We start from the raw sequence: 18,135 nt of genomic DNA, 5'->3' as shown, positions 1-18,135 counted from the left end.
GGCATATTGGAGGGAGGTGAGATGGAGTAAAAAAGCTGACTGGATACAATTCTGAAAGATAAGCCTTTTTGGCCTTTTGCACTTCAGGTTGAGGTGATTTACTTGTTTGAATGTTTCCCACAAAATAACCTCCTGGCATGTAGAAAATTACCCTAGAGTTACTTTCCAAATAGGCTATTTTTCTACTTGCTTTAAATATACTGTAATATACTGTATATGGTAACAGACACATATGTATGTAATGTAGACTGTTTTGAAATTGAGGCTGGTACAAAATGTGGCAACCAGGGGCTATTCTGGGATTCACTGAGGAGATCGTGTGGAGCTACTGTTGTGCCATCTACCTTGGCTTCCAATTCGTGTCCAGTCCTAGTACAAAGTTGATGGTTTTGACCTAAATGATTTGGATGCCAAGTACACGAAAGATGTATCTTCCGGGTTTTCTCTCTCATCTGCTATTTAATTTTAAAGGCCTCGAGTGTTTATCTTTTTCACTATGTACATTGAGTCAAACTATATTGTGAATCACTTGGGGGACCATGTAGGCTCTTTAGAAATTAACTAAAGTAAAATTCAATGCTGGGACATTAAAAAAATACCCTCATGCACCCCTCCAATCTGAAGAAGTACACTCCAGGAAAAGCTTTTCCTCTTGATTTTGGTGAGTTGTATAAAATGGCCCTGAGACAGAACTCAAAAGTGAGTGTAAATCCACCTTGACAAAATCATTCCTAACGGATTAATCCACATAACAGAATACTTCTCTATAATCACAGTGTTACACAGCAGGAAGATGCCTAAAGCAATCTGGTATACTCTACTGGATTAGGGCTCAGACACATCTAAGTGATTTGTCCACCTTTTTGTTGCACAACACGTACCTAGTCAGAAACTAGTCGAATCAAAATGGTCAAAATAAGTGTTATGGAAGACAATACCTCACCTCCCTTCCCTCAACTTATTAGGAGAAGTACTTCTTCCCCATTGCAAATGTTAGAACTAATTGCTTCCTGAGCTTAGGCACAGTTGGCTGAGGGAAAAAACAACAGAAAATGCTGCTAGCTGTCTTGCGTGGAAGTCCAAGCTGTGCCGTTTTAACCATCTTGGCTGCTTCAGAAGATGAATGTAGCCGAATGCAATATACCTCAACCCATGAAAGCATCAGAATTTAAAATCATGCAGCATAGCAGGTGGAAGCATGTCATATCCTGGTTCCCTTGCTGGATTAACTTGAACTCAAAAATCTTATTAATCTAGCTGTACATTTTCCCTCCTTGTTTGTGTTTGAAATTTCACTTACGAGACTCAACACTGAAGACTTCATCCAAGATGCTGTGATTTATAAAGAAGCCTGAAAGGGTGGATAGGCATTTTGACATCTCATTCTTCATGAAGATATGAAGTATAAATCACAGTGTTGGGGTGTTGTGTTTTCGCTGTTGACATTTTATATGTTTTGTAGAGGAGATTGACAAAAAATTACTTCAATATAATTAGAAGCAACAAGCAACACATTCAACATTACCCAGTGTGGGGGATGGGGACATTTCCCCTTGTCCACTCAACCTCCAGCTAAATAACACCAATTTAAAGAGGAAAAAACACACTCTTCCACATCTGGATGAAAGCAACCATAAATCAGCACTCAGGGAATATATCCAGATATAAATACCAAGTACCAAAGAGTTTATTGTCTATAGCCATAGGCCGTCACAAATTTATAAGCTACTGCTATGTTATCCAGAATGGGGGAGTATTCAATAAAAATATCCTAAGGCTCCCTGATGGTTGGAAAATTCCAAAAATGCACATGAGGTATACATTAGTATAGAGGGTGGCACCCCCATCAGACATCACGGGATGGTACAGTGAATGGTGGGAGTTCTTTGGCTCTTTTTACTCCATTGAATCAGGCTAGGATTTGGAGGGAGAACGGAGGTCATCCAAAAATTACTAGAAGCAGTTTGTGAATCTAGCATGCAAGTGTTCTTTACTAGTAGCTGTTGTGCCTTTTCTGGCAAATGACTTCATATGAATAGCTGACCAAGACAGCGGTCTTTCAAGCAGCCACAGTGCTGCTCTTGGGGTGATTCGGACCTCAGAATGCAAAACAGATGGATAAAAATGCAGTATCCTAATGCTGGAGGAATGTGCAGGTTAAAAAGACCTTACCTAACTATCCCAGTGCATGGTGTAGTGGCTTTTTTTTTTTATAAATTTTTTTATTTTCATAACTACAAGACACTACACCAGACTATCACAAGGAAAGGGGAGAGGGAAGGGACAAAGGGGGGTGGAAGAAGAAAAGGGGGGGGAATGAACTACAAACACTAAACACTACACTTCAATGTTTCCCTTCATACTGTCATAATACAAAAATAGCTCCATAGAGTAATGATGGAGTGGTTAATCATACAGAGAATAAACATTTCAAATTCTGATTAAACTTTCCTCCCCCTTCTAGGTCCCGGACGCAGTTCTCTCTGTGCAACTGCTGTTGCGATGCTCTCCTCCTCCTCCCCCCCCCCTCCGGCTCCTCCCTTTCTTCGTTCTTGGTGCAGCAGAGTTCTGGTTTTTTATTCTCAAAATCCTTTAGTTGATCTTCTGATAATATCTTATAGGCCTGATCTTTATATCTGAACCATATTCCTTCCGGGAATAACCATTTGTACTTTATTCCATGGTCCCTCAGAAGAGCTGCAAACTTTTTATATTTAAAACGCCGTTTCCGGACTAGAAATGGAACGTCCTTCAAAATCTTGACTTTCAAACCCATAAAGTCCAAATCCGCATTGTATGAGTTATATAGGATGGTGTCCCGAATCTTTTTAGATGAAAAGTCAATAATGATCTCACGAGGCAACTGTCGCTTTGTTGCATATTTTGAAGAAGCCCGACGGACCTCCAAAATGGCGCTTTTAACCTCTTCTTTAGTCGTCCTCGCGGGTGTCGCCAGTAGTTCCGAGACCAAATCCCACAGATCCTCATTTTCCTCCTCTTTCACGTTTTGGAGACGCAAAATTGTCTGCGTTCGTTCCACCTGTAGCCCGATCAGCTGGTTCTCCACCAACTTCAGCTCCTTTTTTGTAGCCTTCACAAGTGACGCACTTTCCAGAGCAGACTTTTCTGCCCCCCCCCGCTGCTGCCTTAATGGTTTTCACCTCGCTTTCAATTAAGCCCACCCTTTGATCAGTTTCGTTCAGCTTGTCAACAAAGGGTTTTATGGCTTCCACCACCGCCCTGCGCACCAACTCTTCGAGCGACTCCCCCTTCAAAGTAGCCGAGATTGACTTACCGAGAGCGGGACTTTGCTTCTTTGCTGCCATTTGGGGGGGGGGGGCGCCAACAAAATTCTGGAACTCAACGAAGGGGAAGAGCGAGTCTTCTTCAGATCAACCTCTTCTTCACAAACGCTTGTAAAACAGAAGGGATTCGCTTGTTTACAGGCTTCCGCCTGTTTCTTTTACTTGCCGTTTCTCGTTGCCCGGCGGCACTCGAGGCGCCGCGCACATCTGCCGACCTCCATAGGGACAAACGGGCAATTCCCCCCCCCGCATTGATTTCGGGGAGTTCTTCCCACCGCGTCCCGGACCCTGGCTCCCTCCCTGGGAGTCCTGGGGGCTAATCCTTGCGGATCAGCCGCCCGGTCAGGGTGCCCGGTCGTTTCCTCCCGGACCAGCCGAGAGGAGCGTCCGGCATGGCTGAGAAAACGAAACCGAATCTCCATGGTGTAGTGGCTTGAATGGTAGATTAGGATCTGGGAGACCCAGGTAGAACTTTCCCACACTGCCATGGAAGCTCAGTGGGTAACCTTAGACCGGTCAGTCTTTCCCAGTTTCACAGGGCAGTTGTGAAGATAAAAAGGAGGAGAGGAGAATTATATCAGCTACTTTTGGTCCCTGTTGGCTAGAAAAACAGGCTATAATTATCTAAATCAATTAATTCAATGCAAGTATTTCTTTAAAGAAAACCAAGCCAGGAGTCCTATCGAGCGTGACAGAATTGATTTGGAGCGCCAACATATCTCAGTCGCATTATGAACAGCACCCAGCAGCACCAGCTGTTTAACTTCCTCTCTATGCATCTCCACACTCTACAAGTAGTACTTACGGCCTAAATATTAATCCACCGTCTATGAAACAATCAGTGATTATCCTGAGTGTCTCAGGACTGGATTAAAAGGTCTGGAGGCTCTATTCTAAGCCCCTGTTTGAGGATCTTCCTCCGCAATGACATTTGTCTCTCAAACAGCAGCACCTTATGAAGAATTATTTTTTGCACCGTTTTTCTCCCTTAGCTGCAACTTGAAACCTCTGTTCTTTCTCTCTTCTCTGGTTCAGTTATCTGTCTTCCCTTTGTCTGTTCCTATAGAGGTTCTGAGGCCACAGAAAGGCTTTCTAGCTCTTAAACTTTTCTTTATGATTTGACTCCACTGTTCTTTTACTGTGTCCCTTCCATTCAATCCTAACCCACTTCTAGGCTTCACCTTTAATTTCTTTGTCCACCTTTCACCTACCTTCCATCTTCAGGGGTTAGCAGCTCATCCTATGAATTACTCAGGCTCCAATTTACTCAGTGTTGCTGATTGCTGTCATCGTTCCTCCCTAGTTGGTCTCTTGGCCTTCTAATCTCTTCTGCCCTCCTACCTGAGGGATATCAATGAGACCTTCACACAGGTGTGACCTCCCTCTGGGTTCACAGATGGTCTGCAACAGTTACCCTGCTATCCTTTTAAAGTCAGTGTTCCTTTTGTCTTTCTCTTCAGAAGTCCAACAAAATCTATTTATAGTGGCTGCTGCTTCCACGACTCCCCAGGCAGTTTTGTTCACTCCATCATTACTGTGATATGTTCTCTTTTTCCTATTGCCAGATCCACAATAATTCCTTTTAATACAGCTTCCTTCATGCTTCCATCATTTGTTCAATAGCATCCCCTTCCCAGTCGAAATGTCAAAATAACGCTTTTTGCTCAGAATGATACAAAAGACCATCTCAGAATGATGGGTATTAGTGGCTGATATTGAAGCTTTGCAAGATAACATTTATATGTTTACTATAGTTTCATTCCAACCCAATAATTTCAGTCCTCTAAAGGGGAGAGGGGATGAGATGGCTCAAGGCAGTTTGGTGTCTGAGGCAAAAAAAAAAAAAAACAATGGTTAAATAGTAAACTTAAAATAATTGACAATTTTCTGTCTTTTTAACGATATTAGGAATCTGCTGGCTTAACCGGATTAATGGTAGACACTGAACCTGTCACATTTAATGTAATACCTTAGCTCCAAATATAGTAATTAAAATAAAAAGGCCTGTTATAAAGGGAGATTCCGACTGTCTCCCCTGACCTGTTCGTTACCCTGCCTTCTAATTTACCAGCTGAAAAGAACATCGTATACTCACTTGCTTCCCCCCACTCAATGTTCTTTTCCAACATGTATTTTATTTTATTAGTCCATCTTTTCGAGACTTAATCTGAGCTACCTGATTTTCTTTATTTCAACTTTTTAAAAAGTGGGGTTTCTTAATTTGGATTCTGTGGGACAAATTATTTGCATGGGTTTATATTGAAAGATACTATCACAAATATTTTGGTCCCAGACTTAATTCGGGTTCCTGCAGCCACACAGCAGCTGTGAAGAATGGCTGTTAAAAAATAAAGGAAAGCCCAGTTGGCCTCAGAATGCTACTGTGGGGGAAGGAAGAACTCCTGCCCCCCAACCCAAAATAGTATAGGGGGAAGTTATTTCCCTGTTTTCACTACTCCATGTGAACAGAATACTCCACATGGAGTAACAAAAACAGAGACTCCCTGCACTCACTATTTTGGACAATGGCTTGAGGGAGGAGACAGGAGCCTTCCTCTCCATGTGGTGGCATTCTGAGGCTGTTCGGGCTCTCCTTTATTTTTTAATAACCTTTCCACACAAGTGCTGAGTGGCTGTGAGAAACCTGAGTTGAGGCTGGAGAACCCAGACCCAACTCTTTAAAAAGCTGCATGTCTACATACTTTACTGCTCACCCCTAATTCCAGCTCATTTATGAACAAGTTAATAGCATCATCTCTTAATATACTGAATAGCCCCCAGCTTGACGCTGATTTTCTATATTCATAGCTTAGTTATATCTTGTTTAAGATGATATATTTCCAACATTCCTGTCTCACATAATAGAAGAGTGCACCATATGTGATTGTCTATGTTTAACCTCCATTTTGTCTGAAAAGGATAACACGTATATTCCAACCATGGCACGTGCTGCCACAAACTCAGAATTTCAAGGGTATGTGTTCACATGTACTGAAGCAGCAAAATACACATGTTACTCTTTGCAGACAACATGGCAATTGTGCAAAATAAGAGGATTATATGTAGTGTTCTCAGTTATTGAATGCCACAAACATAATTCCTAAAAAGGCCTTACATCTTTAAACCTTTCCAAAAGACCATTATTTATAGCTATTTTTATTGGAGAATCTTTTCACTGAAAGTCCCAGGAACAGAAACTCGAACTTGTTACAGACAAAATATACAGACTACTGCTAAGCTATGGAAACTTTGCTAAAGCTCACCACACCAGTATGGCTAAGCCTGATCCTGTTAAAAAGTGAATGTATAAAATATAAAGAAGACATATGAAAAGATTGCTGTTTGATGAACCTGAGGAAAATTCCAACCTGTTATTAAGCTGGAAAACAAAACAGAAAACAGTGCCATGCCATTTGTTTGGCTTCTTAAATGCTTCTGATTTTCTCCCATGCAAAAGAACTAGTTGCTCTTCAAAAGATTCGATCGACAAAGCGTGGCACACACGAGCCCACTACTGAAGGGGATTAAAAATTGGCTGGCAAACAATAAATGATTTTCTAAAAAGGAAGCAGTCTAATATGCGGAAATGTAGCAGGCTGGGTTGCTCTGCGAGGGTGAATCAGGGCTCACTTTAATTTTACCTCAGAACTAAGTCTTTGAAGGCTGCATCGTTTAAAAAATGGCTAAATGTAGAGATGAAACAGAAGAGAAGGCCCTTAATGTATTCAAATTGATTGGAATGAATTAGTCTTCCAGCTGATTAGAGACTTGAAACTGAAAACAAGGAAGCTACAGGGAAGAACACTACCCATGCCTTTAACACCAGTCAAATTATTAATTATGAAGTGATCGAACAGACTGAATCCCAGCTTCAGGTTTTTAATTATTAGGTATTTTAGCTACATCGTGTGCCTGAAGCAAATACGGAAGACACAGTCCAGGGTTTCTTCACAGAAGTTGATATTTGAGGATATGCATACTTAACTTAAAGTATTAATTACAATTTGGGTGATGAATAGGCCCCTCTGGCACAAGATGTGATGGCCAACTGACTTGTATTCCTTTTTTAAAGAATTCATAGAGGACAGGTCTAGCAGCTACCAACCACTGGGACAGATCTAGCAGCTACCAACCACTGGGCACTTCATGAGAGCTTCCATAAGACTTGGCATGGCATAGAGGTTCAAGTGTCAGATTAGGCCCTCGAAGAATGGGGTTTGAATCTCTGCTCTGCCATTGAAGCTTCCCAGGTTACTCTGTTTGTCACAACCTCTAAGCCTAACTCAACTTGCAGGATTGTTGTTGTTAGGGCAAAATGGACGAAGGGAGAACAATGTGATAAGCTTTTTGGGTCCCCATTGAGGGAAAAAGTGGAATATAATCTTTTTACAAAGTTTGGAGCCAGTACTCTCAAGAGACTTCACTTCATGAATAAACGTTCTTTATTGATGGGATATCAGTATCATACACTTATGCCATCCTTGCTAGGATTGTGACTAGACATGGGCATGAACCACATTACAAACGCAAAAAACCCATGGACCGCTTGATCATCTGTTCGCGATCCGGCAGTTCGTGAGGGTCCATGGCCAATGAACCAGCATTTGTAAGAAGCCTAGTTCATTGCGTCCATCCGTGGTTCGTGAAGCCAGACAGTCAGCCACCATCAATCAATTCCTTTGGCAACGGAGCTGGGGGAATGCCTGAACTCTGTCTGCACTCCTTCTGTCGCTTTGGAGACCTGAATGGAAGCCCAGCTTACCTTGATCGGCAGGTCTTCCTTCCAACCATGGAGCTGCAAATTGGTTACAATTGGTTACATGGGAGAAGACACCCGGAGGAGGGAGGGGGTGTTCTGTAGCCAAGGGCACTCCAGTCTCATCCCTGCAAACCCTGATAGGCAGCTCTGACGGCCAACCACAGACCTCCTGTGTTGCTCTTGACCAAACTTGGATGCTGGCTGGAGGAGAGCCTGCTAAACACTCCCTGTGAATATGGGCTCTCTAAGTCCAACAGGGGCCGTTTTGACCCCCACAAACCACGAACCATGAATAGGTTCATCAGCGGGAAATGTTCATTACGGTTCGTGAGTTCGGGTTTGTCGGTGGCAACAAACCATGAACCACGGGTTTGTTATTTTTTTTTTTTGTGGTTCATGCCCATGTCTGTTGGTGACTATGGACAAGTATCACGCAGAAATAGGTTCCCCAATGCTACTCCTAATCCCCCCCCTTTCTTCTAACAGCTCTCTAACTCTGCAGTCAGGAAAAAAGGCTGTGTGATTCATGGGCTGCTCAAGGTCAAGCAGGCTCCCAGGCTCGGGAGAGATTACAACAGGAACAAACAGCTTCCATTCCCAGTTTCCCACCCCAAATTCGAATAACAGAAAGCATCAGCTTCAGCTGCAGGAGGTATTGAATATGACAGGTGATCCTGAGCACCTGACAATATCACACAGTACTGGATGTCCGGAGCAACTGCCAGTGAAAGACCATTCATGCTTTGCCTGTGATCTCTGTTGTCTAAGGATTGGCCTTGTAGAAGGCAATTAGATTCAGAGTTTTGTACTGCAGGTGCAATACAGTTGTTTTGTCTCCTCTTATGATTTACATTGGAATGAAAGGTGGCATGATATAGCCCCATATTGTCAGCTCTTGGAAGCTAAACAGGGTCAGTACTCAGATGGGGAACCACAAAGGAAGGCTCTGCAGAGGAAGGCAACAGAAAACAACATCTATATGTCACTTGCCTTGAAGCCCTTTGCTAGGGTCAACCTAAGTCAGTTGCAACTCGACGGCATGTATGCACGTATGATTCACACATGATTCTGGAATCTCATATCACATCTGCAATATTGTATCAAATCTGCATCAGTTAGAATTTCCATTTTATCTAAATGGAACTTTCTTTATTAGTTTGTTAAAACTAACAAAAACAACAATAAATAATTCAAATCAAAACAATAACAAAAACAACACAGTCTTCAAGGTGGAGATATTCCCTGAATTTTGGAGTTGGAGTTCTGAATTTTGAAGTTTGGAGTTCTGGTCATGATTCCAAACTTGAACCAATACTTTGATAAAGGGCTTCCCAACCTCAATGAGGCTGGGGACACTTTGAGAATTTTGAGAAAGGAGATGGGACTGGTAGTGCATAGGAGAAGATAGTGAAGATACAGTCACTTTCACTTAGTGCCAGGAGACAGCAAGGAGTAATGTTACCACATCTGCTTGTGAAGCACTGTTATGCCTTGTAGAAATCTTTTATGAGATACACTCCATAGGTATGATTAAATCAAGCAATATTACATCAATATTGGTAAAGTGAATGTTCTCGTTTGGGGGTGGCATGCACATATATTTGGGGGAACTCAATGTTGTCTTAGGGCCAAGCTACAAGTGACGAATGACACTTGAATGGCAAGTGGATTGAGTGGAGGGCAAGTGAACAGGGATAAATACACTTGCTGTTCAAGTGTCATTTGTCACTTGTAGCTTGGCCCTCAGTGGTACGTATTCCAGTTCTGGAATTAATTAAATTTAGAAGACTTCCTAATTAAACTAGAGTTAAGAAGAAGGAGAAAACAGCAAGAGTCAACTTCCAGAAGAGCAAAAGAAGAGAACTAAGGAAAATTTGCTTGCCCATGTTACTACTGTACCTCACTGAGTTATACCTTCCTTCCTGCTGCCTCTTATCTCAAATTTGTTAATACATCAGATAGAGAGTAACGTGCCTAAAGTGATACACTTCATATAAGCATATTTTCCATTCACAATATTGATATGTATTTTCTGGACTATTGAGGATAATAGAAGTTGGCTTCCATTACTGCAGAACTGAGGTGACCCTAGTAATAGAGTAATAGGTGCTTGGTACTCACACAAGGACATGGGTGTTAGCAGCACCAAAGGTAGACATGGGATGTCCATGTCAGAACATGTGTCGTGTTCACAATAGCAGCACATTCACAGAAAGGATTGGGGCAGCTTCAGAGCACATGAACTCCCACATTATGTACTGCAGAACTTATAGTGCCATCTAAGTAGAGACACACCCTTCTAATTCTGCTGAAGCCAGAGGGCTAAGGAGGGAGAAACTGTACTTAGGATGGCATCATTAGAGGACAATGATGTCATGCTATGCATCTTGGTTACCAAGAAGAGAAAAGGAAATGTGGTACTGTTAGTTCCTGTGACTTATGCATCTCCACTGCTATCTAGTTCCTCTCTTAGCATGGTGTATCCACTTTAAATTAACTATTATTTTACTGATAATGATCTCAGCAATGTTTTCTGTGATTCGTAGCAGAAAATATATTAGCAATTTTCCACTTGATTTCATTATCCAGGCATTGCTACAAGAAAAAAGAAAATGCACTAGGCCAATTCCACACGGCTTACCTGAAGCCGGGATGTTGCAAAATATGCCAGAAAAAACACGGAAGATTGCGTTTTCTCGCGCAATATCGTGCAAAACTCGCGTGAGAAAACGTGATCTTCCGTGTTTTTTCCAGCATATTTCGCAATGTCCCAACTTCAGGTAAGCCATGCAGAATCGGCCCTAGTCTCACAAATTGCTAGGACCTTGTTGTAATGATTGTGAAAGGACACGTGTCTTGGCTAGGATTGTCTGTAGCTTCTAGTCTAGCATAATCTCTTCTGCAAATGTGATCTTGCTGCAGTCTGATGTGCTGAAAGAACATGGTGCAGGCAGTATTCAGTTCCTCTGGGATGGGATGGGGAGGAGAGAAGGGGAGAAGACTACCAGCATGGGTATAGTAACTTCACCTTTGTGACTATTAATTCAATCCTCTCCTTAGAATTCCTACCATATAAAACCAAAACAAAGTATCTGGGGACTTCTGTTCCCATTTAAAATTCATTTGTATTAAACCCAAAGGTACAGTCCACTTAAGGATGTGAAAATATGTAGGCATTATCCACTTTTTATTCGATAGCAGCCTCAAAAGGGTTTTTTTTAAAAAAAGTAGATACAAGAATAATGATTTTGCACCACAATAAGTCAACCAAAGAAACAAAGAGAGCATCAAGATGGTACTGGAGTGGGATTTTTTCTAAGTAATAAAATTCCCCAAATGTCGAAATCGAAAGGTTTTAAGTAAGCCCTTTAGGAGACCTGCTGGTTTTCTGTAAGAAGAGATTGGGGGAGGGGGGTCCTAGGTCTGTTTAAAGCAAGTAAAAGAGTTTTTACTTGATAGAAAAATAACATTGAAATCAAGAATAAAACACAGGACCCTAGGTCAGATCCAGTTTTTCCACAAATACAGCTGTTTATTGATAAGCCTCTTTGGTTCCCCACTGGGGAAAAAAGCAGGATATAAACAAACAAATAAACACCCCAACCCCCAAATGACCATTTTCGGCTCCACTCTGTAATTCCATGCTTTGCAATAGCACAAAGCAAATACTGTACCATAGATACTATGACTTTGATTGAGGGGCCCCAAATGCTGGTTCTTACATTTGTATTCAAGGATGGGTGCAAAGTATACACAAGCAACCCATCAAATGAGACAGATATAGAACATGGAGAACTTCCACTTCTTATCTGATGCTTTTGATAACGTTGAAATAAAATAATTTGCTGACCGCTGTGACTGTAATGGAAGCGCTTTACCCCCTGCTAGTAAGACACATGGGACATACAGGACCACTGAAGACCTGCAAATATTGAATTCCTCTTAATTTCTCTTTAAAAAAGAGCTAGCCAATAATTTCTTTGCCTTTTAAAAAGGGAGAGAAGCCTCCATAGGCACTAGATGATGTATCTCTAGTACTTACTTCCAGTATGTAGTTAAATCTTAAACTTTCATGAGGGTTAACAGTTCCAAAGTACAGATGGGCACAAACAGGAAAAAAAATTAACATGATGTTCATTGTTCGTTGCCATCCATGAACAGGGACTCACGAACAACCACGGACATGACCCTGTTCATGAACATGTTCGTGGTTGGCTGTTCGTAGGGGCCAGCAAGCTCTCCTCCAGCCATCATCCAAGTTTGGTCAAGATCCCTACTGCACTGCTCCCAGAAACCTGACCTAAGCAGGCACCAGGAAAGGTACCAATAATCAATAATAGCTTGTCCCCAGAGCCTGGCAGCAGCCCTGGAACTTGAAGGGGTAGATCCCTACCACACCACACCCAGAAACCTGACCTGAGCAGGCAGCAGGAAAGGTACCAATAATCAATAATAGCTTGGCCCCAGAGCCTGGCAGCAGCCCTGGAACTTGAAGGGGTAGATCCCTATCCCACCATACACAAAGAAAATTCAAGCTCCAGTGCACTCTCTCTATCAAAATGCCAACAGCAGCTCTCTCTCTCTCTCTCTCTCTCTCTCTCTCCACTGTCTGCAAAGACAGAGCTGTGAGCCCCCCTCCCCCCCGGTCTTTGCTCCCTTATAACAGATTTGGAGTGCCACACTCGAAAGGAAGACCTGCCTATCAAGCTAAATTGGTCTTAGATTGGGGTTTCCAGGTCAACAGCAGGAGTTCAGACAGAGTTCAGACAATCCCTGCCTAAGTTGCCAAGGGAATTGATTGCAGGTGCCAGACTGTCTGGCCTGATGAACAGCAACGAACGAGGCTTGCAACGACCACCTGTTCATTTACAATGGGGCCTCATGAACATGTTGTTCGCGAACATCCGATTGGGCTCTTCGTGGCTTTTTTGTTGTTGTTCGTATTGCTGTTTGTGCCCATTAACTTAGAAATGGGCACCTAAACCTTAAACATTCATGAGGGTTGACAGTTCCAAAGCCCTTTGTCAACAAAAGCAACAATAACTAAATCCCCTTACAAAATTCACAAAACTCACTTTGGGGGAGGGGCAAGTGTTAGTTTGGATGAAGAGCGATCACTATGAAAAAAATAAAGGAAGGGTAAGAAAGCAAAGATGGAAGGGATCCCTGAAGGCTTAAGATGTAGCACTTTGGGATTTTCTTGCCATGCAAAATTAAATTCTATTGGAATCCTCTTAGGTACTTCTGTGGTTCAAGTCACAGCCACGGATGCCGATGATCCTTCATATGGAAACAGTGCCAGAATCATCTACAGCATCCTCCAGGGCCAACCGTACTTCTCTGTGGAGCCAGAAACAGGTAAGGACTCATTTTTTTTCCTGAACCGCAAGTTGCACTAATGGCTGTTACAGAGAGATTAACAAAGCGGAAGAGCCACTAAAAGTCTCCATTTACTGGCCATGTTCTGATCATTCTCAAATTTTTGATGTAAAGGCCATTTCCACATGTCCTTAAAGGGATGGCCCACTCGCCCAATGCTGCCGGCTTTTCCTCTTCACTCCACACGTCTCCAATTTCAAAACTATTTGGCTTCAATTTTTTCAGTGCCTTTTCTGTGGACACACTTTCCTGCAGTCCGCGTTACCAAGGCAAACCAGACTGTGTTTCCTGCAGTCTGTTACCAAGCCGTGTGCTTCCCTCGCGGCCTTCAACCATAGGCGGCAATATCAGTGCAATCTTATAGTGAGTTACTCCAGTATAAGCCCATTGGACTCAATGGACTTAGACCGGAGTAACTCTCCATAAGATTGCACTGTATATCTCCTATAACGGTGCCACCCTAAACAGAGTTCTGCACTTTTAAACTTAGGTTTGCATTGTTTTATTTCTTATTTCATTTATACCCCATTCTTTTCTGCAATAGGAAACCAAAGCAGTTTATAACATTCTGCATTTTATTTTTACAACAACCTGTGAGGTAAGTTAGGCTGAGAATGTATGACTGACTCAAGGGCACCTAGCCAGCTTCCATGGCAGAGTGCATGAGAGAATGAACCACATGAAATCTTTTTTTCTGTTCTATACATGCAACAATTTAAAAACAAACAAACATGCGTAACATTAAAAAAATATGACTATTCATACAGTCTCGGGAATAGTATGATCCAAGATGCTACCACCAAATTCTGCTAGATCCGCTCTCAGACTTGTTTATAGTTCCTTGCTGCTGTAGCTCATTTTTTATGGACTAGTTCCTGGAATTTGATGGTTCTTTGAAATAAATGAGTAATTTTTTAGCAGGGTATTCTTCCCAAAATGTATGTGGTGGTTTTTGTTTTTGAAAGATGTGCCTAAATGCATGCTTTGTTGCATCACTCTGAATGCCAGCAATGTAGGCCTGGGTAACAAATATTTCCTTGTTGTCTTGAAAGGCATCATCCGGACGGCTCTTCCAAACATGAACAGGGAAAACCGAGAGCAGTACCAGGTCGTTATCCAGGCAAAAGACATGGGAGGCCAGATGGGTGGATTATCGGGGACCACGACAGTGAACATCACCCTGACGGATGTCAACGACAATCCGCCTCGATTCCCCCAGAGTAAGCTTTCCTTTAATAGCCCTTCTGTACTACAAAAGCTTCAGAATAAAAGAGTTAGGCAACCACCATCTGGTTTAATTTAAAGCAAATCTAGATTATGGAGCACATATCAACAAAAGGCTTAAGCGCTGATTTATTCACAGTTATTAAAAGCAAAAATTAAATGTAGCAGGAATGCCTTTGTTTTTTTTAAAAAAACCCAACAACAATAGCAGCCTTACGGAACAGCTGCATAAACCTCGGGTAGCTCTCAGTAGAGCTGGAGAAGGGATGGGTGGGAGAAGTTTGAGAAGGGAAGGGACAGATACAAACAGCCTTAAGGACAGATCTTCCTCTATTGTTACCTGTAGCATAATAATTTGACCAATGGATTTTAAAGGAGTACATTCGACTCCCTGATTAAATGTTGGAACAGGAAGTGTCCAGATGTAAGAAAGAAGCTGCCTAAACAAAATCTGTGGAGATTTGAAGCTGCAAGGCCACAATCGATTACACAGTCACAGGTAGTGAAATCCTGTTGTAATCATCGGGGCACACGTGGGCCTAAATTTTGAGCTGTATTCAGGAGGCTGTAGCAAGCATTCTTTACTTGGTGGGGTTGCCACATTTCCAGTGTGAGCTGTAAACCAACAAATGAAAAATCGGACATTTCCTGATGACTAACAGAAACTTCTGGAAAACCAGCTGCCAAGCACACACGCATTGTTGTGCATTTTCAGATCTATGAATGATTCGCCTCAGAAATGTATGAACTGAGTACAGATTTTTTTAAAGTTACAAAAATTTATATCTTTAGAACGAATACCATTCTTAAATCACCAGGAATGTAAAATATGTATTAGATACTCAAAGCACTTTGCCAGACTGAGTGTATTTTCTATTAAAGCAAGGAGTATCTTTTAAAGATAACTTAAGCACCGTAAGTATGTAAGTGGCAAGGGAAAAATATTGGATTGGCACAGCTGAGCAAGTCAGGCAGCTGGAGTTAGGAGACTGTTATTACTTTGGGAAGCTGTCATTGTGCAATTGTTTTTGTGACTATACGTGTTCTTATGTGAAGAACACATTTAAAGGCCTTGTTTTTTAAAAACAAACAACTTGAGGTATATTAGTACTCCAGTTTGGATTGTACACTGACCAGTAAGTAACAGCCTGGATATGGCTTTAATTGTACTGTGGCCACAAAGCTACAAAAAGATATGTTATGGGCCGGCACTTCTAAAGTGAAAGGCTTCAGTGGCATTCACAAGCTCAATTAATGTTAACCTTTTATCAGGAAGGATCAATGTTCACATTTTACTGTGAAATTTGGAATGTTAATGAGAAAGAATGAGAGAAATTCAGAGTGATGACCCTAGACTTCTAGAGTGGCCTTATAGGAGATCTTGTCCTGTGAACTTCAAGTAGGTCATCAGGTAGGTCACAGATCCTCACCTGTTTGGTTACAAGACCTTATACAGTTGCCATTCTGATCCACTTTGGGGGGATGTCCTGCTGCTTGTGTGCATGCATAGAAAGCATGGGTGTTCTGAATCTTTTTGCATGCCCACAGAGAGGAGTAGAGAGATGGTATTTTTAGCAAGGGAGAAAGCTGGGAAAATCCTGCTTTCTCTAGCAGCAGCTTAATACCATCTGGGCTCAGTTTTTTTTTTTTTTTTCTTCTTTTATGGCTGTAGGTATTTCACCCTGGGTGTGTCCAAACAAGGCATGAATCTAGGATTGCCAGCCCTTGGGGAGTGGAGATGTATTAAAATAGCATCCTATGGTGTCAATTCTGGCAGTGTGGCGGATTCGGTTTCGTTTTCTCAGCCATGCCGGACGCTCCTCTCGGCTGGTCCGGGAGGAAACGACCGGGCACCCTGACCGGGCGGCTGATCTGCAAGGATTAGCCCCCAGGACTCCCAGGGAGGGAGCCAGGGTCCGGGACGCGGCGGGAAGAACTCCCCGAAACCAATGCGGGGAGGGAATTGCCCGTTTGTCCCTATGGAGGCCGGCAGATGTGCGCGGCGCCTCGAGTGCCGCCGGGCAACGAGAAACGGCAAGTAAAAGAAACAGGCGGAAGCCTGTAAACAAGCGAATCCCTTCTGTTTTACAAGCGTTTGTGAAGGAGAGGTTGATCTGAAGAAGACTCGTTCTTCCCCTTCGTGGAGTTCCAGAATTTTGTTGGCGCCCCCCCCCCCAAAATGGCAGCAAAGAAGCAAAGTCCCGCTCTCGGTAAGTCAATCTCGGCCACCTTGCAGAAAGGGGAGTCGCTCGAAGAATTGGTGCGCAGGGCGGTGGTGGAAGCCATAAAACCCTTTGTTGACAAGCTGAACGAAACTGATCAAAGGGTGGGCTTAATTGAAAGCGAGGTGAAAACCATTAAGGCAGCAGCGGGGGGGGCAGAAAAGTCTGCTCTGGAAAGTGCGTCACTTGTGAAGGCTACAAAAAAGGAGCTGAAGTTGGTAGAGAACCAACTGATCGGGCTACAAGTGGAACGAACGCAGACAATTTTGCGTCTCCAAAACGTAAAAGAGGAGGAAAATGAGGATCTGTGGGATTTGGTCTCGGAATTACTGGCGACACCCGCGAGGACGACTAAAGAAGAGGTTAAAAGCGCCATTTTGGAGGTCCGTCGGGCTTCTTCAAAATATGCAACAAAGCGACAGTTGCCTCGTGAGATCATTATTGACTTTTCAACTAAAAAGATTCGGGACACCATCCTATATAACTCATACAATGCGGATTTGGACTTTATGGGTTTGAAAGTCAAGATTTTGAAGGACGTTCCATTTCTAGTCCGGAAACGGCGTTTTAAATATAAAAAGTTTGCAGCTCTTCTGAGGGACCATGGAATAAAGTACAAATGGTTATTCCCGGAAGGAATATGGTTCAGATATAAAGATCAGGCCTATAAGATATTATCAGAAGATCAACTAAAGGATTTTGAGAATAAAAACCCAGAACTCTGCTGCACCAAGAACGAAGAAAAGGAGGAGCCGGAGGGGGGGGGGGAGGAGGAGAGCATTGCAACAGCAGTTGCACAGAGAGAATTGCGTCCGGGACCCAGAAGGGGGAGGAAAGTTTAATCAGAATTTGAAATGTTTATTCTCTGTATGATTAACCACTCCATCATTATTCTATGGAGCTATTTTTGTATTATGACAGTATGAAGGGAAACATTGAAGTGTAGTGTTTAGTGTTTGTAGTTCATTCCCCCCCCTTTTTCTTTTTCCACTCCCCTTTGTCCCTTCCCTCTTCCCTTTCCTTGTGATAGTCTGGTGTAGTGTTTTGTAGTTATGAAAAATAAAAAAAATTTATAAAAAAAAAAAAAAAAAAAAAAAATTCTGGCAGTGTGGCACTGGACACTCTAGGATTTCCCCAAAACTCTATGGTAAAAATCATAGAGTTTGGGGGGAATCCTAGACTGCCCTGTGATGTGGTGTGACATTGCTTCCAGTTACATAGGGAGGAAGTGGCATTGCAACATCAT

At 42.5% G+C, this 18,135-nt stretch overlaps 1 protein-coding gene across 1 annotated transcript in view; it reads left to right on the top strand.

Moving 5' to 3' along the window:
• The window catches only part of LOC129333389 (cadherin-10), a 141,383-nt gene that overhangs the window by 73,281 nt on the left and 49,967 nt on the right, over window positions 1-18,135 (top strand). The window contains exons 3-4 of the mRNA XM_054985010.1: window positions 13,303-13,422; window positions 14,496-14,663. Of these exons, the coding sequence (XP_054840985.1) occupies window positions 13,303-13,422; window positions 14,496-14,663 (288 nt within the window). The remainder of the gene's footprint in view (window positions 1-13,302; window positions 13,423-14,495; window positions 14,664-18,135) is intronic.

The sequence above is a fragment of the Eublepharis macularius genome, chromosome 7 (genome assembly GCF_028583425.1).
Source record: "Eublepharis macularius isolate TG4126 chromosome 7, MPM_Emac_v1.0, whole genome shotgun sequence".
Taxonomy (NCBI): domain Eukaryota; kingdom Metazoa; phylum Chordata; class Lepidosauria; order Squamata; family Eublepharidae; genus Eublepharis; species Eublepharis macularius.
This window is presented reverse-complemented; position numbering and strand designations above follow the sequence as displayed.